The sequence below is a fragment of the Aythya ferina genome, assembly GCF_964211825.1.
Source record: "Aythya ferina genome assembly, chromosome: 22".
Taxonomy (NCBI): Eukaryota; Metazoa; Chordata; class Aves; order Anseriformes; family Anatidae; genus Aythya; species Aythya ferina.
Window position 1 is genome coordinate 1,477,647 of NC_140320.1, and position 26,878 is coordinate 1,504,524.

Consider the following 26,878-nt stretch of genomic DNA (forward strand, 5'->3'; position numbering starts at 1 on the left):
GCCCCTGGGAACTTCCAGCAGTGTAAACTGGATTTTCCTGTTCAAATATCTTGATTGAGATTGACAAAGAAAATATCTCAGTGTAATCCTGCCGAGCTGTTTTCCTTGGAATGCCACAAGCAGGCTTGTTCACAAAATCTCTGCTTTTCCTATAGGCGTATGCAGAAACAATCTCGTCACTGGAGCCGCAGGGGCTGGGCTCAGTGCACAAGAAAAACACAGATCCATGCCATCTCAGCAGGGTGGCAGCTGTCAGTTCCACTGCCAAGTGGAGACCAGTTGGGAACTGGATAAGGAGCCAGCAGAGGCTGGGTATTCTGCACAAGGCATCAATGCATGGCTTTATTCAGCTCTCAGCTGGGCAGTGGTGGCACCTGTATTTGCAGCCAGGGTCAGTGGGCGAAGGAAATGGAAAACTTGGTCTGGACATTGTTGCTGGGCATTGTGGCATCCAACTCCTGTTAAATATGAGCACAATTTGTGTAGCTTCAGGATTTTTTGAACATCTCAACCCTGGAACATTTTCATCCCAGTAAATGGCATTTTGGGGAAGGAAGCAGGTAAGAGTTTCGCATCACTCTATCGAGTGTGTGCATATGCTGAGTCTCAACAACAAGCTGTGCAGAGCGTGAGCTGGACTTGGGGAAGAAGCAGGTTCCTGTGAGTCCTGAACCACCTCCCCATTTCCTCTTATCTCCATGCTTCATGTGATGCACACTTGACAACACGCCTAAGTAACCAGCTCTCGGCTGAAACACTGAGTTTATGCTTTGAGTATCATAAGCACTGAGACCTGGAGTGCAGATTTAATCCAAACGTAGCTCAGGGACTGAGGCCAAGCCCTGACTGCAAGTAGGCTCGAGCCTGAGCGCTTGAAATCTCAAGCCACATCTGGTTCAGGATTCAGCTGCAGGACTGCATTGGTCTTATATTTGCTCGCTATGATATAGTGTCCAGACCTTGTAATATATAGTGAGATGTCACTGATGGATTATGCCTTTTATTTCCCTTTGGCTGAGCCTTTCCATCATCAAGTATTCCCTGAGTAAGAGGCAATCAACTTTGCTTAGGATTCCTACCTGTATTTCAGGAGAAAAGCATATATTGCACTCTCTCCTGGAGATTCTGCTTTGATTCTTTCATGCTGTTGTTTTTCCTTAGTCTGGAATAAGTCATCTTGGGCTGAAAGTGCATGTTTTGTTCTCTGCGGATGGAAACATAACAGCACCCGATGAATGTTTCCTGATGGGCTTCCTGCAATTGTGAAGGGAATGGTGTCAGAGAACAAAACAGGATACGATTGCGGTGTTTGTGAATGTAACTGGGACAATGGTATCAAAGTGAAATAAAAAATAATGAATGGACATTGGTGTAGCAGTGAGTCAGAGCTCAGAGGAACCTGGAATATTTGTGCCTTTCTAAGGTGCCACTTCCCAGACCTCGCATTCCTGGGAGAACACTCTTTTTACAGTTTCCAATGTTTTGGCAGTAGGAACCAAGCTGAAAGGATTTCATTTTGGGGTTTGCACCTATTCCTTCATGCTTTAGAGTCCACTCAATGTTGTTTTCCAAGGCAGCCTGTCGAAGGAGAGACATGTGAGATACCCTCCCTCATGACAAAGTCCCAAATAATTCTTCTCATGTTGTCATTTTCCTTTCTAGGAAGAATCATTTACATTGAAAAGATTCAATTGCTCTTTCCATGTGGAAAACAAAACCAGCAGGATTGTTATATAGGCTCAGTTTCTGGTATGAGTAAAAATACCACCAAAAAACTGCCTTTGCAGAAATGCTGGCACAACTGCAGCAGGCAAATGCAGTTTAAAGCAAGCCCGAGTTTTCTGAAACGAAGTGCTTGGTCAGCCTGCAAGCTCCTGATCAAAATTTTGCCACTAAAAACCAGCCTCTGGCACTACATCAAGGAGAGGAGTCAGGCAGTGGGTGCTCTGGGACAAAGCTGAGGTCAGCACAGAATTTCTGCAGAGCAGTAGACTGCATTTATTCCTCAGGATAGTTTTGGTTTGTCAGGCAGCCAGACTCCAAAACCATCTTGCAGTTTTCCCTCCATGTGTCTTCAGCAGAGAAGACCATAAAAATGCTACAATAATATTTACTGAAGTGTGTATGTTCACAGTTATATCCATGTGTCTCTGTTTACAAATGCATCTGCTCAGTGCAAGTCAATTATTTTACAAGGGTAAGGAAAAAAATTAAAAGGAAGGTGAACTAGCGCTAGGTGGATTTGAGTGCTGAGCTCTGGGAAGCAGTCAGCCATGCAGTGCCAAGCCTAGTGGGCAGCTCTGGAGTGGAAAAGATGTGGACAGAAATCAGTGGTGATACAAGCCCAGTAAACTGGCCAAGGACAGTGTTAATACATGGCAAAGGCAGACTGGTGTTCTGGAAACATGACATGGCTCGGAAAAGACCCAGAGAGATGAGAGAGTCCTCCCACCTCGGCAGACAGCGCTAACTCCACAGTAATGTCGATTTGTTCATGGAGGCAAATCCTTTTGTAGTGAAATTAACTGTCAGAAATGAAACCTGGCTCAAGCAATGCCAACAGCAAAGCTTCCAGCACTTTTAGCAGGCTTAAAGTTTTTCCCCCAAGGCTCAGTACTCACCCTAAACCATCTCATGTGTTTGGGTTGGCAGACCTGAGCAGGAATTCTCCCAGACTTTCTGGGACCAGAAGCCAGAAGCTGTGATTTGTCCCTTGTCTGCTAATGGGCAGGCACCTCATCCAGCTCCTCTGCTACTGCCAGCATGCATTGGCGTAAGCAGGGTACGAAGCACTAGGGAAAGGTAGGAATCCGTAGGGGGATCCTTCCTGAGAGGCCCAGGGACACAGTCAGGCTGGCCGGAGGCTGGCCGAGATGTGGCATGCTGCAAAGCATACTGCAGAAAAGCTGCAGTATGCCTCCGAGATTTAGGAGCTTATATGATGGAGACGCGATAATCTCTCAGACATGTCCATTCTTCTGGCCTCATATTTTACCATATTACCCTTAAGAGGTCAAGAGGCCACAGCAGTAATTTGAGCAGGTTCTTTTTTTCGCTTCCTCTCCTGGCCCTGTGCTCAGGCCACACAAAACCATCTCCTGGAAGCTGCCCATGTGGCTGAGGCTGGCTCTCCTCAGCCTCCTCAGCACCAGCCCTGGTGCAGGCACCCACTGGGACGAGCACTTGGGGCCCAGATATTCCCACTTGGTATTTAGCCTGTTGGAAACAGATCAATATGGGCCCTCGACTGATTGATGCAAAGCTTAGACTGAGATAAAAGTGCTTTGGTCCAGATCCGATAAATGTGTGCGTGGAGTCAAGTGCTCTAGTGATCTTCTGAAAAGTGAAGTACAAAGCATGACTTATTTATTTTTTCCTTTTCTCAGGTTTTGGGGATCTTGAGATAAAATAATAAAGCATTAATTTTAGCAACCTTCTGCTATCTACCCAGTGTGAAATTTCACGGAAATAATGAATGTAAAAATTAGGAAAAAAAGAAAAAAAAAAAAAAAGACGTCTTCCCTACAAGAAGTTTTGCAAAATCATTTAACCTCAATTTTTAGCTGGTTTTATGTGATCCCTGCTTTTGGTCTGGTTTTGCTAGTTACGCCTATCTTATTCCTGCTTCGTTTCCTCCTAGCATGAGTTACTAAGTTGTGGTTTCCCATTTATTTGAATTGTGAAGAAATGGTGCTGCACTCTAAGATTGCCAGGTTAAGCTCAGATGTAGTACTCCTGATGGAAAGTGAAAGGACTGTCAGAGCTGCAGAAGAGAGCTTGCACTGTACTTTGTCTGGGTAGCTGGCCTGCTTTGTAGTTTTGAGCAAGCCTCCAGTGCAGAGTAAGCGCAAAATTATTGGAGTGTGAGATATCATCAAAATAATTAAATGAAAGCCAACACACAATGTTGTGGCCCTCCTTTATGCAAAAAGAAAGCCTCAAATCTACACAAACTTTGACACAGTCTTAAGGGGATGGTGCCGTCTCCCTAATCCTCAGTCCTGCTGCTGCAGCAAAGAAAGCCAGACTGCTTCTCCTCCCCTGTCTCCTCCTCCGGGCAGGGATTACAGCATTTGGGTTACCACAACCCAAATGCCAGCAGCTCAACTGGAAAACAGTGTGAACAGAAGGGTTTGTCAGTCACCGTGCGATGCTGTAAGTAGATACAGGAGGTCTAGGGCGACAAGCTGGGGCAGCAATGGCTCTCAGCCTGCTGTTTGCACTCCAGCATGATGATGGGTCTCTGGTGCTGGCTGCAGCCCACAAATCCTCTGTTGCAGAGGCAGCCCTTAAACTGATTGCGAAGGGCACAAGATTGGATTGTGGTTGTTAGCAATAAAATGCTTATGATTATAATTTTCCAGGGGGAGTTACGGGAGTCCCTGCACCAATCCCATAATATCCTGTAAGGAAGGTGGAATAGCATGAGCAAATCTCAAGAAAAGTACACTGGAAGGATGTGGAATACAAAAAGCTGCAAAAACGTATCTTTTTGGTTTGGTTAGGTGTGCTGTAAAGACTGGATATATTAGGGTGAAGGGTTGCTGTCCAGGCCTTGCTTTAAATTACCCCAAAGATTCCTGTTGGTGTCTCAGTAACGGCACTGGGTGAGGCTCAGCGCTCCGCAGGGCTTCCAGCACAAGCAGAGCAGGGCAACAGAGGACTGAAGGAGAAACAGGCACAGACGGGGGAATACCTCACTAAAGGTTCTGCCAGAGATCGAGGGCAGAGATGAGAATAACACTCTGCCTTCCTTCCTCCTAATTCAATGCCCAATCCATTTGAATTTGCTGTCCCAAGATCAACCCAGACTCTGCTCCTTTGTAGATTTTATATTTGACTCATTTTCTTGTAAGTCTGATGTTATCTCTTCTCTGCTTGTTGAGACATTGGCAGCAGAAGTGCTGACTTGTAAAACTGCAGTGCCAAAATCATTTCTATTCAAGGAGTAGATCCTCTGTTAACCTTAAGCCATGTGTAAGGCTTGTTACTCTTAGTACCTCTTACTTTGGTGCTTTGCATCGCACATCTGGGCCCTGACAGATGGTGGCTCCGAGCTGGTGACATTCTCTTTACAAAGATATTTCAGGAGTGATTTTCCCACAGAACTATGACCAGTGAATGTTCATTATTGCTAAAAATAAAAATAAAAAAATAAGTAAGCCCTCTAATTCCTCTAGAGGTAGAAATAATCTTTCCATGCATAGCATGATGGTTCAGGTACTCAGCATTTTCTTCTCTTATAAGCCAGACATTGTGGAGGAGGATGAATCTTTGATCTTTAGCAATGCCTTTTAAATGTGGTTATGGCCAGAAAAGTGAATGTAAAGGGCTCAAAGTCAATATTCAGTGTAAATGCATTACACACACCTGGAAAGAGCTGTGATTGTAGACACTGGGTCATATCTGGGATGAAAACTCTGCCTGCTGTCACCTCACCAGCTCTTGTTTTCATGACCTTTCTCACAGAGCCAAAACCAGGGAGCCAGGAACATCAAGAGAGCTTTCCTTGCCAGTGAACTCTGGATAAGGTTAAAAACCTGAACTTTTAAGGGTCTTATCCAAAGCAAACCTCTGGAGGTTAGGGAGGGTGTCAGGATATCCTGGGGCTAGGTTGTTGTTAGTGCAGCCATGAGTGCAACAAAGGCTGTGTCAGTGACAGTGAGGAACCTCGGTAAATGGTGGTGATTCACCTTGCTTGTCTTCCTGGCACCCTTTGCCTGGCTCCTGTCTGGGAGTATTTCTCTGGCCCCTTCTGTTTATGCAGAGTACACTGCCCAAATGGCCTTCTCCATTCGTTTACTCAAGTGAAACCTTTCGCTGAAGCTGTCAGCCCTCCCCACAGAGCAGACTGCATTTCCTGCAGAACCGGGACAAAATCAAGGGGTACCTCACCTTGCTGAAGCACTCAGACCTGGCACTTGGCTCTATGTGGCTTGCCTAAAAAAAGAAAAACAGCAAATTTGTCTTTGTACAACTATAAACTGTTATTAAAAATAGTTGTATCACATTTTCATGCCTAGGGGATCCGTTAAGTGTGTGCCAGCTGTACGGAAAGTTGTTTCAGGGCTCATGGCAATCGAACTCATGGCGATCCACCAGTGGGCTGCCTCGAGAAGGCTGGGGCCGTTCTTTGCGGGGACTTGGACTTGCCTATCCCTGTGCTGTGAGCTGCCGTAGACAGGACTTGCCACATTTATGCCAGGAATGTGATTAAAAACTGGAAAAACTGAAGCCAGCCTATTCCCAGAGGCAATATAATGTAACATATATGCCAGAGCAATACACACAAGACCCCTGTCTCAGACTCAGTCTGGCCAGCTCAAGGACGCAGCCCAGGAGGCGACAGCATGGGGGGAACTCTGGTGAGCTGTGGCCTGCCTGCTTAGGTTATGTTAGCAGCTTTAACGCCTTGCCCTGTTTTCCCAGTTGCCCGTCGCCAAACGCTAAGTAACTCTAGATTCTGGTGGGACAGACATTTGCCCTCTGGTATGCAGTGAACTGTTGATCTCTTCCTCAGCTAGAACTGAAGCCAAACACTTCCTGACCAGGTTAGGTCCTCCAAAACACAGTCTTGTCAAGCAGGGCCTATGGTAGTGAGTATCAGGACGGCTATACACATTCTCCATCTGGGTCAGTAGCCTGAAATCCTGCAGGGCCAGCCAAGCCCTGTCCTCTTCCAAAAGAGCAAAGGGAGTCCTAGACAGTCCTCACTGCTAGGATGGGATGGGATCTCAGTGGGCCCTGCCCTCTGACCCTGCAAGCTGCAGACTCCGTGTTGCTTGCTGCCCCTTGGGGTTGCTGTCACGCTGTAGGTGTGCACATCGCGGCGAAGCTGGTTGCAGCGGGGGTTGGCACCGTGCCACTCGACTTCCCTCCCATGCAGTCAGCAATGCTGGTTTGCTGTTTGCACGCACAACCCGATCGTGGGCAGGTGTTACAAGCTGCTATCGCTGCCTGATCTGCAGAAGCTCTGTGTGTCTTCAGTTCCCTCGGAGACTTGAGTCTGTAGCTTCTGTGGCTGGAACTAACTCAGGGTTTTAGCTCGAACAATTCCTGGTTCAGTAACTGCTTGGGCCTGCCATGGTGGCAGTCATCACATTTTTATTTATTTTCCTGTGTGCAACAGAGTTTTAAAGACTGTACATTTTGCAGTCTTTGGGCATTTGAGCAGCAAAGTGCAGAGTTTCTCCATGCAGCTGCTGCCTGCCCATAAGGCTCTCATTCTTCTGGTTAACTCCAGTTGCTGCTGCAGGCAGGGCCCAGCAGCCAGTGGTCTTTGAAGGGAGATCCTTATCTGAGGAGGCAGACTCCTTCTGATGGCCAAGCATAGTGTGTACTTGCCTGTTGTTAGCTTAGTGTATTGCAGAGATAGTTGTACTTGGATGCTGACTTGGTAATTGATCCTAGTCTGGGGCTGCTCTTTGGTGGTGTTTTGTTGTTGTTGTTTTGTTTGTTTGTTTTGGGGGGCAGCAGGTAGCCATAAAGATCTCAGCTTTCCTATTATTTCTGTCAGAACCTATCTTCAGAAGAAAAATGCCTGTAGGCAGAAAGAGTATTTTCCCAGATATTATTTCCCTTAAAAAGAGCTTTGTGTATGTTTTTAAACTGTAAATCTCCAAAAGCAAAAGCAAACGTTTTCTAAGCATGTTTGGTGAATTCACAGCGCTACTCACGGTTTCCCTGCCTCTCACCGATCTGATCAGCCCTGACCTGTAGCATGCAGCTGAGACTGGGTCTAGGGAGCTGTACGGCAGCCCAGCACCCTGGGTGTTTGGGGTTTGCCTACCACCTCATGCCATTATACAGGAAACCTTGCATTCTCTGTACTGAGAGGAAGCAGAGGCTTACGGAAGATGTGTCATTTAGGAACCCCTGTCTGACATCCTGACTTCAGTAAATCGGAGAAGCATCGGTGCTGTATCCTTACCTCTGAAGAGAAGGCCTGCTCAGTTTTAAGAGCTGTCACCAGGGGGTATTGTGTTCTTACACCTTTCTGTGCAGCAAAGTTGCTATCCTGGGGATATTCTCGGTCTCTTGAAGGAGTTTCTGACAGAAGGCTGTGATCACAGAGATTGCACCATAAGGAAATTCTTCCAAAGGGCATATTTCACTCCCTGATTTACTCTAATTAAAAAAGAAAATGAGAATGGGCAGTTAGGGAAGGTGGCCTTCTATATCCACCAGGAAAGAACTACTGCAGAGGATGAATGCAGCGTGAGCTCCTTGCAATGAGCAGCAGTAGGCAGCCTGTGGTAAAACTTGTCATTTTTGTTATTTGAAGGCTGAAGGAATCACCGCTCATCAGTGTGAGAGGTTGCTTACAAGTATTCATAGCACATACTGTGACTTCAGCAGGACTTACACACATTTGAGGGTTGCCCTGAATTCAAGATTAGTCAGGCCCACTTAAACTCTAGGCTGCTCAGGCTTGTTTGGTTTTGTTATGTGATCTGATCTGAGGTCTGAGATAGAAAAGTGCTGATAGCTGTAGATGCAGAGCACCGACTTGACTCTTTCTAAGTGCGTTTATTTCAGGCTGAGAGGGATTCTCATATTTAGCCACTAGACACTAGCTTTTGACATTTTTGGTGATGATATCATGTGCCTTGTAATATGATTTTCACTTAGATTCTCATGTAATTGGAGGATTCCAGCAGCTGCACGGTTCTAATTTTTCACAACTTCTGTTTCCCTCCCTGGCTGTGGCAAAAGTGTGCAAAACTAACCTCAGAAATGACTGCTGGAGGGAGGAAGAGAGAGGGCAACAATTCATTATTTTTAAAAGCTCACAATTTGGACTGTATTCTGTGAGTTTTGGGCACCAAGGGTTTAGCAATAGATTGGCTTTGAAAGCAAAAGCAGTGTCTGTGTGTGCGCTGGTAACCCACGGCTGCACACACAGCCATGTTACAGGTCTTCTAAATGCACAATCCACAGAGTAGGTGAGTCTGTTGCTGTCTTTGTTTCGGAGGTCTGCTCCATTAACTCACATTAAAGTACTGTGTACTTTTAGTCTGGGAGGTTCCTCGTTCAGTTTCTGGCCTGCCAGCCATAATGGCAGCTGTGTTATGTGCGGTTAGCTTAGCTCCATAAAGAACTTGCAGACCCTGTCAGATGCACTTTGAATACGGCAGGGCTGTGCCAAAGCCTTTATGAGCCTGGCGTGCTTGATTTAGAAAAGCCAAGTGCATCAATGCAAGGGAGTTGAGAGTCAAAACTTTTTGTCAACATTTTGAGTTTCAGCAGAAAAAAAAAAAAAAAAAAAAAAAAAAAAAAGATTACAATTTCCTGTTTTTAAGCATTTCTAGAAATCCAGTCTGGTAACTCACTGGTCCTTCATCTCCCACAAAATAAACAAAAAGTGTAAAGTAATGCATTTTTTATCCCACCACTAACACCCATAACTCTGACCTGTACTGACTACTTCTCCTTCATGAGTAACCTCAAATATAAATACCACACAACACCCTTTGAAAGAAGATGTATAGAAATAATATGCACCGTCAAGTGACACTCCAGAAATGTTATACAGCACATATCTCTTTGGTTGTTTTTGGACCAGCAAGTGCAGACAGGTGTGCAGGTAACTATATAAGATCACAGATGAAGCTGCTTCTCAGAGACTGTTTACAGCATGCAGTGAGAATGGTGTGGTTCCCATCAGCCACCTTTGCTGTTTGCAGAAGTCAGACTAACCTTAACTCTTGCCCCACCCAGAGCAACATAGCAGCTAGCAAAAGAACCCACTGGTTTTGCATACGGGTTGATGGACCCCAAAGAATCTGATTCAATCTGCGATCCTGACAGATGGCAATTTCAGACAGAGCTGGGCAGCTGTGGGGCCCTTGCAGGTGCTCACCAGCTCAAAGAGAGAACGCGAGTGGAGTTACTGGTTTAGTCATGACTCTGAGCACTTGTTTTTTCTCTCCTCAGGAGGCCCTGTCGGTGGTGAGCGACGACCAGTCCCTCTTTGACTCCACATACGGCGCTGCCACTCACCTCCCCAAGGCAGATATGACAGCCTCAGGGAACCCTGACTATGGCCAGCCACACAAAATCAACCCTTTGCCTCCTCAGCAGGAGTGGATTAATCAGCCAGTCCGGGTCAATGTTAAAAGAGAATATGACCACATGAATGGATCAAGGTAAGGAAACTTTTCCTCCTCCGCTGAATTTTAAATAAAAGCCAAGTGCGTATCATCCATTCGTGCTCGTCCTGCATACCAACAAACACTGCTATTCATGTAGGATCATATCCCACTGTCCCTGGAACCAGGGTTTCTTGTCACCCCTATTTTAATGGCCTCAGGACCTTGCACTTGCAGTTCTTTAGCATGCATCTCTACCAGTCTCCATGAACATTGTACAGATTGGGACGTGAGACAGCCAGGACAGAGTTCATGCTGCAAGCACTGTTGTGAATTACGCATTTCATCACCTAGTTCAGTATCCCACAAATGTGCCATGGTTCAAGTGGCTCCTAAAGATGGAGTTGGTCAATGGCTGGTGTTTATCCCAGTGCTTCAGAGTGAAGCTAATGAAAGCTGCACTTACTTTGTGAGCTTCATTGGAGGACAGTTCTTTTTGCACCTGTAGCTAGATTCATGCTCTGCCAGGGCAGAAGCAACAATAGGAAACTGGAGAGGTATTTGATAGAGAAGAGAAAAAGAGGAGACAGAGGTACAATATGGCAGCCTATAAGGTGTAGCTGAACAAAAGTCAGATGCGTACCTTCAGCTTGGGTATATGTCACGCTAGTGGGCAAGAGAGTTTAGGAGTAGGTTTGAGCAGTGATGTTAACCATCAAAACCACACAGGTTATGATATATCCTCTATGGATTTTAGCCAAAGCATTGTCTGCCTCATGCCTGCCCCACACCATTTGTAGTTACAGCTGGGTGAGATGGATCATTGAAGGTGATAGTTGGACCAGATGATCTTGAAGGTCTTTTCCAACCTTTCTGATTCTATGATTTCCCCAATTCAATAAGGTTTTCAAAAACTTGAAAACATTTTCTTATCACAGCTCATTTCTACCTGTCAAAAGCATGGGAAAAAAATTGCATCCTCTTGGACAGAACCATCAGGTGTAAGAATTTCAAATTATGACAGTTTTAAATACATACAATAAAAAACATTTTCAGTTTTTAGCATTATATTTTAGACCACATTGTTTTAGTTTAATTTGCAAAGTCACAAACATTTGTAAGATTTATACTGTGTTAATTACAGTTAAACAATTAAGGGTTTTTCTTCTTGTTAGTTTAGGACTTCTTTAACAGCCTATTTTCCTGGTTTCTGAGAACCTAGCAAAGTGTAGAGCTTGAAACAGAAAGCAGCCTCACACTTTCAGACTTCTATAGTGAGATGATGGTGTTAAAAACTTCAAACAGCAGCATGCTCTTTTTTTCCTCAGAAGTATACGGTAGATGCTGATTTTACTATAAGATAAAGGTCTTTGCGTCAGTTGGTCTTTGATGATGATCATTTTTAGATTGAATTTGATCTTGCCCCAGTTGTACCTTGGAGTTGCATCTGGATTTTGAAAGAACTGTAGGGATTTTTGCTCAGAATCCAAGCTGAAACAGGATAATGATTTTTTATTATTATTTTTTTCCTGAAAAACACCATCCCTGGATAGCACAGGCAATGGGATGGATCTAGAAAGTACCAGCAGGCTGGGTTTTTTTGACAGTCATGAGGACTACCTTGGGCTACCAAGGCTAGCCTCCTTAATCTCTCTCTAAAATCTTCAGGAGGGCAGTGCAGAGTGGGATTTTAACCATGGTTTGTGCATGGTGCTACACAGGTCTGACCTCTCCGTCCTACAGGGAGTTGAACTAGTCATGAGAACTGAGGTGGCAGAATCAGTCTCACATATGGCACAGGCAGCACACTCCCCTGATCATGTGAGGAAGCCCTTTATAGCATCACATCGGTTGCTCACACCAATGGTGTCAGACCAACACTCAGAGGGTGTTTCCTCACAGTACTCTACTCGTCTCTCTCACTAGCAAACGTTGGAGGGCCTAGCAAACAAGTAGTCCTGTCCCACCTGCTGAGCTACTGTAGGCAGTACAGACTGGTGCTTTTCAGATCTTTTAAGTGCATGGTCTGTATGGATTCTGCATGTGGGTGTGCTTGTATGGCCAGAAGTCTGTGCAACATTTTTATTGTGTGTGTATTACATGTACTTAGGTGTCAAATGTCTTGGATTGTCCTTCCATTGTGGTCTTTGTGCTACAATTTTGTCATCTGTTCTGAAAAAAAAGCAAAATAATAGTGCTTTGACAGACTGATTCATTAGCAACTGTAAGTGCTCTGATATCCCTAGAAAAGGCCCTCTAGAAGTGTGTTTATTTGGGGCAAAAAGGAAATTATTTTTATAGATTTGCTTGAGCCTACAAGATTCTTAGGCAGAAACTAAGTGTCCTCAGTCTCTCTAAAAAAGGAGTAACAACTTCCCAACCTGTTAGGAAAAAAAAAAAAAAGAAAAAAAAAAAAAAAAGAAAGAAAGAAAAAGAAAAAAGAAAAGACTGCTTTGGATGTCAGAACTAAGCACCGAAATAGCTTCCAGCCTTGCCTTTTGATAACTTGTTAGTATAAGAGCTCCAATCTATCCAAGAAATGTGAACATTCATCTGATGTATCCGTCCTCTCCCCCTACTCATGGCTAAAAATGTGCCCTTTCCCCTCATGTCCATCACAGTTCATTGTTTCACATAGGACCATGCCAGTTGCTTGTTCCTCTGTCCATCAGCTGCCTGGCAAAACTGACACACCATCTGAGCAGCAAATACCAATCTCAATACAGATTAACTTGAACTGCGGACTGAATAATAAAACCTATTTGCCCTCCCTCTCCCTCTTCTTGTCTTTCTCTCTCTTGTTTTTCAAGCACACTCTCTTACCAGGTTCCAGCTGCCTCATTAGAGAGAGCAGCCTTTATTCTGTTTCACCTGTACTTGAAGCACTAGCATTTTCTGCTTGTCAAGAGAATGGTTTATGTACTCTAGGGAGTGATAAAGCTATAGGAAACCTGACAGTGGAGGGAGCTGGATGACGGTAAGGGACAGTGTCCAGCTTTTCTTCTTTTTCTTAGTGACCAGAAGCAGGTCTGAGAGCTGTGAGGCACCATGGGATGAGCTGGTTTGGTCCCCAGCAGGGTGGGAGAAGGGGTCATTGGCAAACATCTCCAAGCCTGTTGTGCAGAGCCATCCCTCCAAGTGCAAAACCACATGGCAACCCCGAGCAGCTTTCGACCCAATGGCAGGGGTTCCTGGTTTGCTCCCAAACTGGAAAGGATTTCCCAGATAGATGCGTACTTATTGTATATATCGGGTATTCAGGCAGTGGCAGGAATCTGCTTCAGGTGAGATGCTGGGACTTCTGTATTTTTGCAAGATTCAGAGGTACAAGTTTTAAGTACTGTCATACCTGGTTGCAGTATACAGCCTCAAAATCTGTTCTTGCCTTCCTAGGTAGCTGCTTGCTCAGACAAAAAACCCAGCACTACATTTGTGTTTTGCAGTGGTGAGTGTCCAAACGTGGGGCAGATAAAATCCTACACAGAAAACGTAAAATCCTCATGCTTCTTACTCCCCCTTAGGCACTGGGAAAGGGGTGTATTTTATGTGTAGCACTGACCTGTTGCACAAACAGGTTTCTGTGGCTTTACTGAAAGCTATGGATCTCTCTTTGCATCATTTGAGGGAATGGAAGTGTGGCTTGAAATCTCTGTGCTCTGCTGGGTTTGTATCTTCTATTTAGTTTATAGCCCCTTAGGGGAAAGGTCTATATTCTATAATGTGCTTGTGCATTTCCCAACAGACTAGGCCTGGGTTGCTGTTGGGGCCTTTAGTTGCTTTCATAATATAAATACAAACATTTATACATGTTTCTTTAAAAAAAAAAAATCGCATTTTAAATTCCAATGAATAAAAGAGAATTATTTAGGAAAATGCTGTGTAAAATTTAACCCATCTTACAGTCAATTTTAATAATAGATTTTACACTGATCCCAAATGCAACGAGGGAGCCAAACAACAGACATTCCAAATTTTGACTGTATGTACTAAGCCACTGCAGATCTGCATTTGATCAGAGAATGATTTTTAAAAGGACATTACAAAATTTGTGTGATCTTCAAATGCAAAATAATAATCTAATGCTCTGGTTGCCTGCACGGATGCAGATGAACACCCCTGTGCAATTCCAAAACAAGTTATGAATTTTGTCTAGCTATTATGCTGTGGTTGGTGCTTTGAAAATGTCTTGGAAGTATTTCTTGCTTCAGAATATTTAAATAATGTTAAGGTTCAGGGACCTCAGAAAATATTTATGCCATTATGATTTTCTCAAAGCAAAACAAAGGGACCATCTATGGTGTCTGTAAATAAAAATGCCCTTTAAATAGCGTGTGAGCCCTCTAGTGGGATTCACTGTGCTGTTCTAGTCCCCAGCCAGAGCAGCAAGCTGTTTTACCTGTCAGTGATAAGCACAGTCATTTTAGACCCCAATGAGCCTTAGCATTCTACCATATATCTTCTTCCATCCTCTTTACAGTGGTCTCTTCTTTCTGCAGACCTATAGTGTAGGCTGCTTTTCTAGTCTCAAACTCCTTCTCAGACATTCTTTACACTGGGTGAGTAAATGTAAGGCAGAGTTAAAGCTAAGGTTCAAGGAACTTTGATTCTGCCCTGATAGCTCCCTTCCTTGTCTGTAAGAGGAGTCAGAAGCAGAATCACAATGTGTCTGTTCTTACTTCCTTCCCTGAACAACAATAACAACCACAAAAACTCAAGTTTAAATGTTAAAGTTGAGATGACCAAATGGGGATTAGACAAAAAGCGGCATGTTTAAAGAGAAAAAATAAAAATAAAAAAATAAAAGATGGGAAGAGAGGAGTGGAGGAAGAGAAGGATAGAAAGAAGAGGGAAATATCCCAGTGGTCACAGCTGAGTCAGGTTCAGAAATCACTGAAATCCCTTATTTTGCTTTTTCGAATGATTGCCAAAGGTGATTCCTAGACAGAGGCCCTGGGACAGTAATTGCTTTATTTCCAGGTATCTGGAACACAAACTGAAGCTGTACAGAGGATTTATTAGTCAATGCCAGGCTAGCTGCTTGTCCATTTTGGCCAGTCTAGCATAAACTTTCAGAAAACACCAAGCTCTTGGCATCCCCAGAGACTGCTACTGGAGCTGCTGGAACGAAGAGTCTTTGGACGGACAGTGGGAATGAGTACTGCTTCATATTCCTTGGCCTCTGTCACTTCCACAGTGAATACACTTAAGAGATTTTGTGAAAGAAGCCTATATCCCTTTACCTTAGTAGATCTACAGCATTTTCTTCCCCGAACCTGAGCAACTCCAGCATGTATAGCCACTTAAAAGTCTGAAGCAGGGGTCTCTGTGAATAGTCAAGGATTAACCTGGCATCTGAAATCCCTTCGCACAAACCATTTGAAATAATGAGGAAATTTTTATATAGCTCAAAGTCTGCTTGTGGGTAATGCATGAAGTAAGAAAGGAGCTACATCCAATGAATACGCCATTCATGGCTCACAGCTCCCTGTTCTCATTTGATACTGTAGTTGTTTCCATACTGAATTCTTCTTTGTATGGCCCAGAGCTACAACTACCTTCTGCTGGGACACTCTAAATCCCTCGTCTTAGAACAGGCTGGGGCAGTACAGTGATGGACCTCCATGAGCTGCAGAGATGATTCAGTGCTGTCTCATTTCCCAATAAAAGGCCCAATTTGGCCTTGGTAGGGAATGCTGGGTTACCAAGGACACAAAAGTAAGGATCTTCCTGCTTGCTGTCGTTAACGATTTCACAGAACTTTTCTTGAGAAGGACAGTTCAGTCTCCTGCCCAGTTATGTTTTGGTAATGCTGTTCCCAGTTATGTCTGTCCTCTATTATCAGATTTCCACTGGGGTTAGATCTGGATCCAGCCATCCTGAAAACTTCCTCAGAAGGAAGGGAGGCATCCGTATGTTCACATGGACCAGCCCTGTCAGGTGTGTGGAGCACATGTAACATATCCCACAGGGTTAGTGGAGCGGCCTCTCTTCCCCTGGGGGACGCCGGGGGTAAATCAGTGCTTGGTGAGGCCACCTCGGTCCCTATAGCTTCTTTTGAGATCACAGCCTTGGATATTTGTTGATCTGGTTTTGGCTTCTGAGACCTACAGAGCAAGTCAGAGGATCAGCAGGGCCATAGCTGCCAAGCCAAGAGAGATGACTGCATCTGCAAAGTGAAAAATGATCACAAAACTGCTGAGGAGATATCTTGCAGTGTCGGTGTTATTTTTGTTGCTTTGCTATATTGGTCATGTGGATGTACATGATTCTTAGCAGAGAGTAAAGGCAGCCAACAGCCCTGTGTTGTGTCCATGTGTGCCACTTAATTCCATTGGAAAGTGTGTACACTCCTACACAGATAGGTTTTTTGGAAGATGTGCTTATCTGACAGCCTGGATATATCCGTTTTTCTGTATGAATATTATATAAACAACGATTCTAGCATAAATATCGCACATCTCAGATGAGGGGGTTGTTTTCCTGGTCACCTCCTGGCCCTGGTCCATGCTGAGCCAAACAGAGCCCAACACCTCGAAACATGGATGCTCTCACTGCTTTACTGAGTCTTGTCAGGACAGCCTGTACCTCAGGAAAGAATAAGATCTTTTGTGCTGCTCCGGTGCTTTTTCTCTGCCAGTACAGGCAGCATTTAACACCTGACACAGAGAATTTCAACAGAGAGTTAGAAATGATCACATTCGCTATGAAAACCCTGGTGTCCCTGCAGTTGCTCAGACTCTCCTCTGACTGCCACGGGGACATTAAACCTTCAGCAGTTTGCCTCTCTGAAGGCGGATTTTGGTTCCCTGCCTGGAAAAACAGTAGGCGAAATAGTAAAACCTTAAATTTGAACATGTGTAAGTTATACATCTTATTTCCATTTTCAAGCAACATTCCCTCAGCAAGACATGAGGAAAAAATTACCATCTGCCTTAGAATATCTCGGTGGAGCATTTATCTCCCAGCCATGATAACTGAATTTCAGTAATTTCTCCCCCCACCCCCTCACTGCCATTCAGATTAAGAAACAAATTTGTTTAGTGTCCAAACTTGGAAGTCTTGCCAGCTGAACTCAGAGGGTGGGATTTGGTGCACTGTCATAGTTCTTACCCTTCAGCAAATGGTTTCCTCCCAAGCCACTTTTCTTCTGGCAGGGAAGAAGGATGGCTGTGCGATTAAAGCAGTGGGCTGAATTGCACTGGATATGGGCTCTGTGCTTGCTTTGCATAGAGACTGCACACTAATACTCCCTTGTAAAGATGAGAGCAATAATCCTGCCCTTCCCTAGTACATTCCTCAGGGTTGGGATGCTCTCTGTGCATGTGGCAGGCTGTAGACTGGTATTTTAAGTGACCTCTAGAGCTAAAAGCGGGAGTTACTACTGCAGCTGGAGAAAAACAAAATCTGCACTCCCTATCTGTGGTTTGTAGGCTCATAATTCTCCCAGAGCAGGACAGAGAAAGCCTCCTGCTTGCCAAGGGTCTGAACGTGGTCCAGGTCTTCGCACAGTGCCACCTGAGTTGCTAAATGTTCCCTCCTCATCACTCCATCACCTCAGAAGTAAAACTGGGGCCAGAGTTTTACTTTTTCACACACTGTTTCTGTGGTCTGAAGTCCTTGACTCATGCCTAAGGCACCTAAGATTTCTAGATTTCCTATCCAAGTAATAGACAAGCCTGGGACTGTTTAGCTCATAAGAACAGGCAAGATCAGTTACATTCAACTGCGTCAAACAAGACCCTTTAGATACTGTGCTAATATCGTAGTGCTCTCCTGCAACTATCTGGTCACTTTGGCATGGATGCTTTGTGTCCTGTCTTACTGAAATTGTGTCACTGTGTTTCTGATTCATGCTACAGAAATGCCTTAGATCGGGAGGTGAAAAGTACGGCCTTCTTGTCAATTCCTAGACTCACCTGCCACAGAAAGACAGAATGCTGAGTTATTTTTAACACAGTACAAGAGTGGAACAGTCCAAGAAGGGCTCCTAGAAGCATAAAGCTGTGTCTGAAAGACTGCTAAGATGTAGCTGAGTGCTACAGGGTGAAGGGAGGGGGCAAGTGATGGATAGACCTAAGACCTGGGTGGTAAGGACTTACATATACTCGTTTTTTATTTGATTCATTAATTTTGATATTTCAGAGGTTTTGCATGTGATTCTACAGCTGCTATTGCCTTTGACTGAAACCCGCTCTTCCTTGCACTTCCAACTCTTTCCTCAAGCTGATTTCACTATCAGAGATCACTTCTATGAGACGTGTGATTCATAGAACACCTTATGACACTCGTGTGCCAGGCCAGGAATGGCCTGGCTCACATCTACAGGAAGTTCCCTTAACGTTTCCCTTCCAGGATACTTGCCACTTCTGTAACCCAAATTTCTTTGTGCTACAGTAAGGATGAAAGGTGCATAATAATGATTAGTCATCTGTTTCCTTTCACATTTCAGGGAGTCCCCTGTAGACTGTAGTGTGAACAAATGCAGCAAGCTCGTCGGAGCAGGGACAGAGTCCAACCCAATGAGTTACAGCACCTACATGGATGAGAAGAATGGGCCTCCCCCCAACATGACCACCAATGAGAGGAGAGTCATTGTCCCAGCAGGTACCATGACCATCAAACTCTTTGTGTCATATTTCTTTGGACTCTTAACTATCCAGCTGAACAGATAAGGCTTATTTATCTACCCTCTGAGGTGTTCTCTTGCTTACAAATCATGTAAAAAGTAAGGAAAAAATCAGAGTTTCTGGCTAGTGAGAATTTCCTATGTCTCAGTATATGATCTACCTCAAATCAGAAGAAGAACTGGATTATTACTGCTTTTTTTTAAATTCTTTCTTTTTTTTTTGCAATGTATCAGAGTAGAACCTGCAGTGCTTCCTGGGACATGCATGGTATGATCAAACAGTGAGTTCATAGGCAAGGACAGACATGAAGTGCACCCAAATTATAATTCCCATGGTTCTCTGCAGGATCCAGATGCACTTTCATGTCATGTTGATTCAAAATGAACTATTATGTTTTCATTTTTTGGTTGGAAGTAGAAAACTAGAAAATTGTATTTGCAGAAACTGCATTAACCTTCCAAAAAAATCTTAAAAGAGAACATTCCTGTCCTGTTCTCTGTTTGTATTTGATATCCACATCAGTTGTCTGAAATTGGCAGGATGCATTAAATGCATTTGGATAGTCAAGGATGAGAGCTGCTGTGGTAGGCAACCTGTGAAGTTTGAATCTGAAATGAGAGGGAGTCCTTCCCCTGTAAAGTTTTTAAACACCATACATGCAAACAAGTTAGCCTGGGAGCTTTCCAGCAAGGGAAATATTGTAAGTCAAGCCCTGGCCTGATTTACATACCAAAACTTCCAGTGATTTCATGGGGGGGGGGGTCCGGCTTTTCACACAATGTGTCAAGGGTTGTGGCAGATTCAAGCAGTTGAACTGTTGGCAGAAAGAAATGTACTCGTGGAATTCAGCTGTTTTCTGATCGTGGCTTGACCACGAACAGATGACAATTCCCAAGCATTTGTTTGCCATTTAGGATGAAAAGGAAAAGCTTGAACTGAATGTAGTGAAGGGAAGCCAATAAAAGATTGACAGCAAATCTCAAAGTACCATTTAAGCCCTTGTTAGGATCTGCTTAGAGAGACTGGCTAACTTAACCAGTGGCAGGATAAGATATGTTGCCTAGAAGGGTTTTAGCTGATACCTGCTAGTCATTATAAGGGATGCTAACGATATTAAAGATGGAACATTTATCCCACTCTTTGCCATGCTATTTCTGCGTATTTAGAAAGACCCAGGGTGGCCCTAAGTTTAGCGTTATTGAAACAGGGGAAATGACTCTTAGTGCCCTCAGTGGAGGAGAAAAAAAAATCTCCTCATTGAAGGAAAGTGAAAAAAAGGACTTATTTTTCCCCTTGTGACCGTCTACAAATCAAAACCTTGAGATACTTGTGAAATAGCAGTGATTTACCAGACTTTGGAAGACAATAATGAGCATCATCCCAGATCTCTGGCTGCAGGATATGAAGCCCAAATCATCCAAGAAAGGCATTTGGAAATTTTAATGCAATCCAGAGTAAAGATTTATAGTGCATTAGGGTGAAGATAGGCAAGAATAATGTCACATTAGACTTGCAATAGTAATAATAATGAACTCTAAGCAATGTTTCAAGAAGGCAGTTTTTCAGAGACCATTCAATGTCTTTTGCAGTGATAAATGGGCTTGAATCTGAAAGTCAAAAGTGTTTGTTTAAAAAGAGACCACAAATTCATGATGCCCTCTAAATGTTGGGTTTTTACAAAACTCAAGACAAATGAGTCTTCCAGTTAAAAAAAAAAATAAAAATCTGCCTTGAATAAATGCACTGTAAAATTTACAGTTCTTTTCAGGGCTTAGAAAGGAGGATTTAAATTGGTTGATGCTGAAAGTTAAAGGAGGTCTATCTTTCTTTCCCAAAGCAGACTTGCAGATGTATTGGGTTGTCAGTTCAATGTCTGTAATTCAACTTTAAATCATTTGGGTTAACTAGAAATTCAGAAATTCAGTGAGGAAATGTCACAGTTATAGTTTCAATATTCCTTGTGCTTACTTCTCCATTTCATGCTGTTACTCTAGAACTTAGCTGCCCAGGATTGCACCAGGTACAACGACTACCTGACCTCTTGTGTCACAGGGTCACTGCAGCCCAAGCACACATAGCTTACAGTCCTGTTCTGAGGCATTATTTTACACTTAAAGTGTGGCAGAGGCATTTCTTGCCCCTCTCTGCATGACAGCTACTTGTTTTTGATCCATTTTCTCTCCTACCTTGTGGCTGGAGGCATTTGAGCTTTGTTGTAGAGGAAAGTACCAGCTCTGACAGCCAGATCAAACTTCTCCAAAGTTTAGGCTTGACTTCACAATCCTCCCCAGCCGCAATGCAAAATGAATTTGAGGCTGAAATTTTTCTAATGGCATACATGGGAAGAAGCAGCACAGGAAGTATCTGACAATGTAGATATGCTCTGAAAATGACTCTGTGAAAATGGTATCATGGCACAAGTTCTTGCCATGACTTTCTGATCTACTGCTCTTTTCAAAACTCGAAGGATGATTTCTTTTTTTAACTACTGATGCAGCAAACCATCACCATGGGGTCTGAAATTCCAGTCGGGTTCAATCTTTCTCTTACGTCATCGCCAGTAATAAAGATTCCACAGCTGGAGCTTTGCTGACAGTTGATAATGATGCATGAGACAGTATAAAATCCACATTGCCATCCAATAGCTGTGATGGTTTTACAGGGCTAGAGGAGGTAGAATTGTGTTCTTGTCAGCAGGGTGAACAAATGTGACTCAGAGATACATGGCAAGCTGTTCTGTTTAAACAATATTTTTTTTTCAGAGTCCCTTTGCTGACCATAAATACCACCATCCTCAGACTTTAAAATGCCATCTGTTGGGACTTCGTAACGCACTTGCGAAGGATGGTGTGACTTATACAGCACTGATGTAATTACATAGCAGTGCAGAACTGAAGCTGTGACAAACATACGCTTTAAAAGGGATGAGTTTGGAAGGTTTTTATCAAAGAGAGAACAGCCACAGTCAAATGCCATTAAGATTGGTCCCAAGCAGTAGGTATAAGTTTAAGGCAGGAAGGAAACAGTTGAGTGAACTTATCCTGCCAGGGAGTCAGTATGATCAGTTTATGGGCCTTGTGCCCTCTTCTAGCACAATTCTTGCTCATCTTGGCAAAATGCTTTAGAATCAGTAAATTAAATCCATTTGGTTGTAGAAACAATGGTTAGTGCTTTGGTTGGGCTACACTGAGCGTTACAGACTTGAGGTTCACATATAATATTACCACCCTTTGTGCTTTTCTGCCAGATCCCACCCTATGGACCCAGGAACATGTGCGCCAGTGGCTGGAATGGGCCATAAAGGAGTATGGATTAATGGAGATTGACACCACCCTCTTCCAGAATATGGATGGCAAGGAGCTCTGCAAAATGAACAAGGATGACTTCCTCCGAACCACCTCCCTCTACAACACAGAAGTTCTGTTGTCTCACCTCAGTTACCTCAGGGAAAGTAAGTATTGCCCTGACTCATCCCAGCCCTATTGTGACATGCCGATAAGCCTCATACGAGTATTGAATTTCTAGGGCTCTTCTTGAAGACAAATAGTAGCAAGGATAAGGGGAAAAGAACAGAGAAAGGCAAACAGAGAGTGCAAACAAGGAAGAGAGGAATAAAAATCGGGTCGGAAAGCTTATTATAGCTTAGATTGAGTTAGCAGAGCTACAAGATATCAGGGAGGTGAAGAACTGAGCAGAACTCTTAAGAAGATTAGATAGTCTTACAGATAATAAAAACATCTGTGACTATATGATAAAAATATGTACAGTTGCTGTGGAGATTAAGCCAACCATTAACTGATGGGTCACAGGCAAATTATTCCATAACTTTGCAGTTAGAGGGCTGTACACTTTCCCCCAAGGCTTCTGGTAATTATTGCTCCACAATAGGACACACAACACGCCAGAGTTGGAGATTTTCTATATTTCTGGAGACCCACATCGGTTGGAAATAGGAAAAAATACAAGAGTGATTCCCCAGATGTAAGTGCATTGAAGAAGGCATCATGCTAATGACCTAGTATTCAAAACCACCCGAGTTTTGTGCACCTCATTATTGCCACTCTCCAACCCAAAAAAGACTATGTGATGGGTCCGATATTCCTTTTTGCTGTATTAAGCCCCTAAAACAGAAGCCATGAGCAGTCTTCTGAGTAACTTGTATAAAAGCCTATTGCAGCAACCCAAACAGGAATCATCATGGTTAGCATATGCTCTTGAGGCTGGGAAGTTTGAGACTTCCTGTACAACCATGAGCATGTCCATAGCTTCTGAATGTCCCCTCTTCATCTATAGAATGGAGGTGAAAGCATTTTCTTTCTTCACAAAGGTATGCTAAGGGTAATTGCATTATGATGAGACCAGAGAACAGGATCTAAATCCCACATGCTTCAAAATTTTTTTAAGTGGCAGTTTTTACAGGAGTATAATTATTTGAGGACTGAAAAATCAGGGGAAGGTATCATAAAGAATGGTGGGAAGGCAGAGAAAGAAAGAAAAAAGCATATTTTCTCTACTGGGAAATCAAATCGTGATGTAAAGGCAGCTGAAGATGTCTTCATCTGGCCACTGCAATAAAGCGGCGAGACAGCATTTATTTAGGGTGTTTTCTTCAAAGCTGTTCAGCACTGGTCTCTCCCTACCCCTGTTAAAATCAGTGGGAGTTTTACAGATTACAGTGGGACAAGAGTTAGATCACAGATGGGTGCCTCTGCAAGCCCCACCTTTATTTTGTTTGAGAAACTGAGCCAAGGAAATTATTCACAACAAATAACCGAATTGTTGGATTTGAACAGTTTTTGTCCCTTGTGACTTCACAAAAAAATAAAATTAAAAAAAAAAAAATCCCATCCAAAACAATTCACAAATTTCATCCTGTTTCAGCAGCAAAGAGCTTCTGGTTCACAGAACACTTCAAGATTATTGCAGGCACAAATAGTTTTCTAACTAAGGTTTGCATACAGAATTATACATTTTTATGGGAAATGTTAAGGCACTTTGTGAAGCCAATGTTGCTCTGAACAAACCTGCTGACTTTAGCTGGGCAACTCAGACACTTTGTAACCGGAAATGTTTTTAAATTCCCACAAGATAAATATTCAAGTGAGACACTTTCTTTTGAATTGTCTCATTGATAAGGCTTGAGAATTCACAGAAAGAGATGAAGAAGGAGTTGTGTGTTTTTTGAATTAAAGAAAGATGTGGAATTTGAAAAAGTTGACAGAGGAGTGGGATTCTTTTGTTGATTTAGCTCCAGACAGCATCTTCAATATGCTAGATAGCCCACCATTTGGGATGTTCAAAGACAGTATCAGAGGAATTGCATCCAATTGTTCTCATGAATCGTTTTCATGGCATAAGCCTGAAGACCTGGATTGAACCTCTGCCTTTACTATTGGCTGCCTTCCATCTATTTTGGAGCAAATTTCTGATTGATCTTACCTAACTTTAGATATCTGATGTACCCAAATTAAAAGTCTGGTCACACTGATCTCTGAAGCAAGAGCACACACTGAAATTCAGGATGGCAGACCCTTAATTCACCTGCCACATTTAATGCCTGAAATTAAACCTTTGCCTGATTTTTTTCTGTGCTTCCTTTTTACTTTCTCTAAAATGGAGCCAGTAATACTGCTTTCTCGGTCTTCTTATTGTCTTGGCTGTTGAGATGGCAAAACTATGGAACGGGGATTGTGCCTCATATCTCTCAAGAGCCAGCACAATGGAGTCCTAACACAGTTGGAACATGTAACTGCTGCTGCAGTACATGCTGAATAATAATCATAAAAATATAATGTACTGCTAGGGGAATGCCTACAATGATTTCCATGCTATTAAGCTAGTGCAAAACCCAAGGAACTTTGCTGGATTCAGACAAATTAGTTACTTCACTTTTACTGGGATGCATACGAAAGGAGAATTCAATCCCACTCCATCCCTAGCTTTTATGATTACAGATTTCTCTCTGTTCAGCCCCTTGGGCTGTTCTAAGACGTCATACAAGAGCTGTCCTTATTAAAGCAAGCTCCTGTCTGAGTGGAGGTCGGGCAGCCTCTGAAGAGCATTCCTTTCCATGCAGCTGTTCCTAGTGCTGCCTAATGACAGTCTGGTTTCTGGATTGCTGGTTAACTCCCTCACGGAGTAACGCCTTCGAAAGGAGCTTATTGTTTTTCCAGACTGATTTCCAGCGGATGTTTAGTGCTGAGCCTCTGAGCTCAGTGCCATGGGGAGATGGTCTTTTTTCTTGAATTTTCCCCTTTGTGAGACTGTTTGTTTCAGAGACATCCAGCTCCGTAACTGTGGAGGACAGAGAATGCGTGATGGCAACAAAACACAGGAGAATTTGGGGGAGTCAGAGGTCTATGGGCTAGACTACATCTGCCCAGTCTCTTTCTTAAAAGGTATTTGTCCTCTCAGGATGTTAAGTGATACTTGTGATGACTACTGAATCCTAAACTTTGATTTTTGTTTTCCATGCAACAAAGCTGAGCTGAACTTTCTGAGTTTGTTTTCAGCATTTTGAACTCCAGATCAGGGTAAAACCATTATAAAGTAAGTTATTTTGGCACATCTGAGTCCAGACTGAAAAAAATAAACGGGTAACATCTGCAAGACCTCAACAAAAGCTCAATCTTGGTTTGGGTAAGCTGTTTAATATAGATGAGACTAAGCACCTAAGTACTAAGATCACAGCACCTTTAGCCTTCAGACAAAATCTAGGTCTGGATCAGAACTAGACAGTTGTTTCTTGTTTCTATAACTAATTGAAGCACCCAGGAATTAACACATCTCTGATCCTTAGGAAATTTCAGACCCACAGAACTCACTCTATCCTCTGCAGTTATTCATGAGACCCCTGACTATTTTTTCCAGGCAACATACTGGTTTTGCCCCCAAAGCAATCATATTTCTTGAAGTGTTTTTTCAAGTTTCCTCTCTGGAATTGTAAAGCCATGCCTTGTTTTTTTTTTTCTTTTTGTTGCTCTTCCCTCTACGCTGTCAGGCTCCAGGCTGCCGTGTTGGTGTCTTTTTCTGTCTGCCTGGTGAATCTTCCCCAGTCAGCCTGTTGGGGGGTGGGAAGGGAGATTTGAATGTTTTCATGCTATGTTTAGGATGAACATCAAAAGAAACCTGAACTGTCACCTCCTGTCCTTTTCTTCTCTAGTTATGGGGGTGAGTTGTGTGGGTGTGTACAAATGAAAAACGCCTGAAGGGGAAAGAGTGCGACTGTGGCTGGGACTGGAAGCAGAAAGCTGCTTTGTGGTTTTGATCCATATATTAATGCCAAACTCAACTATACAGCTAAATGCAGCAGAACCCTGATTCTACCAGGAGATGTGGAGGGAAGCAAACACGGCCTTCAGAAGGTCAGGTTAAAAAACACAGGTTAAATAGACTTCAGGATTATGAAAGCAAGATATGCTGCGAGCTGCCTTGCGAAAAGGAAGGCTTTGTGGAGAAGGAACTCTCCTTTTCTGCTTTCCATTCCTTTTCCATCTTCCTTTTTAATTAATGCAGGAGAAATTAAACAAGAAAGGAGAAGAGCCATAAGATAATATGTCTGATATTAATTATAAAATAATAGCCCTGCACTTTTTACCAGTGTTTCCAGAAAGGGCTGATTTTATCTAAGCTGTCACTGGCCCAGCAAGGGGTAGGGGGAATAAGAACCAAATGAAAATTCATCACAGCCTAAGTTTTGCCCTAACATGAGGCAGGCAGGGAGCAGCCTGGCCTCTGTCTGTCTGTCTGCTTCTCTCTGTCCTGATCTGTGTCTCTGGTTTTCTCTCTTTTTCCCTCCTTCATTGAAAACCCTTAATAGGAAACACATTTCCTTTTCTGTGGTGTTCCCACCAGAAACCTCAGACTGTCGGGCAAAGGTGAGAACTTTTAGCCAATTAAACTGGGGGAGGTGCTGTCCCTGTTCCACTGGTTTGGGTTGCCATTTTTTTAGCATAAAGTAGCATAGGTTGATCGTACACAAGCTTGTTCAGTGCTATTCATCACCCCCCACACCCCACCCCAGGCATTTGCAGCCTATGTAGTCATTGAAAGCCGCATTTTCTGAATTCCCCAGCACTTCCCTGTCTGGCCCAGGGCAAGCTAGGCTGGGTCTTGCATGCAGGATCTACTTCAAATAACCTTAAAAGGGAAAGTGGTGGA

The 26,878-nt window shown here is 43.4% G+C and overlaps 1 protein-coding gene across 7 annotated transcripts in view; it reads left to right on the forward strand.

Moving 5' to 3' along the window:
• The window catches only part of FLI1 (Fli-1 proto-oncogene, ETS transcription factor), an 89,991-nt gene that overhangs the window by 40,694 nt on the left and 22,419 nt on the right, over nucleotides 1-26,878 (forward strand). For all 7 annotated transcript variants that reach the window (XM_084495953.1, XM_084495951.1, XM_084495952.1 and 4 more), the window contains 3 exons: nucleotides 9,937-10,148; nucleotides 18,541-18,695; nucleotides 21,966-22,169. In XM_084495953.1, the coding sequence (XP_084352079.1) occupies nucleotides 9,937-10,148; nucleotides 18,541-18,695; nucleotides 21,966-22,169 (571 nt within the window). The remainder of the gene's footprint in view (nucleotides 1-9,936; nucleotides 10,149-18,540; nucleotides 18,696-21,965; nucleotides 22,170-26,878) is intronic.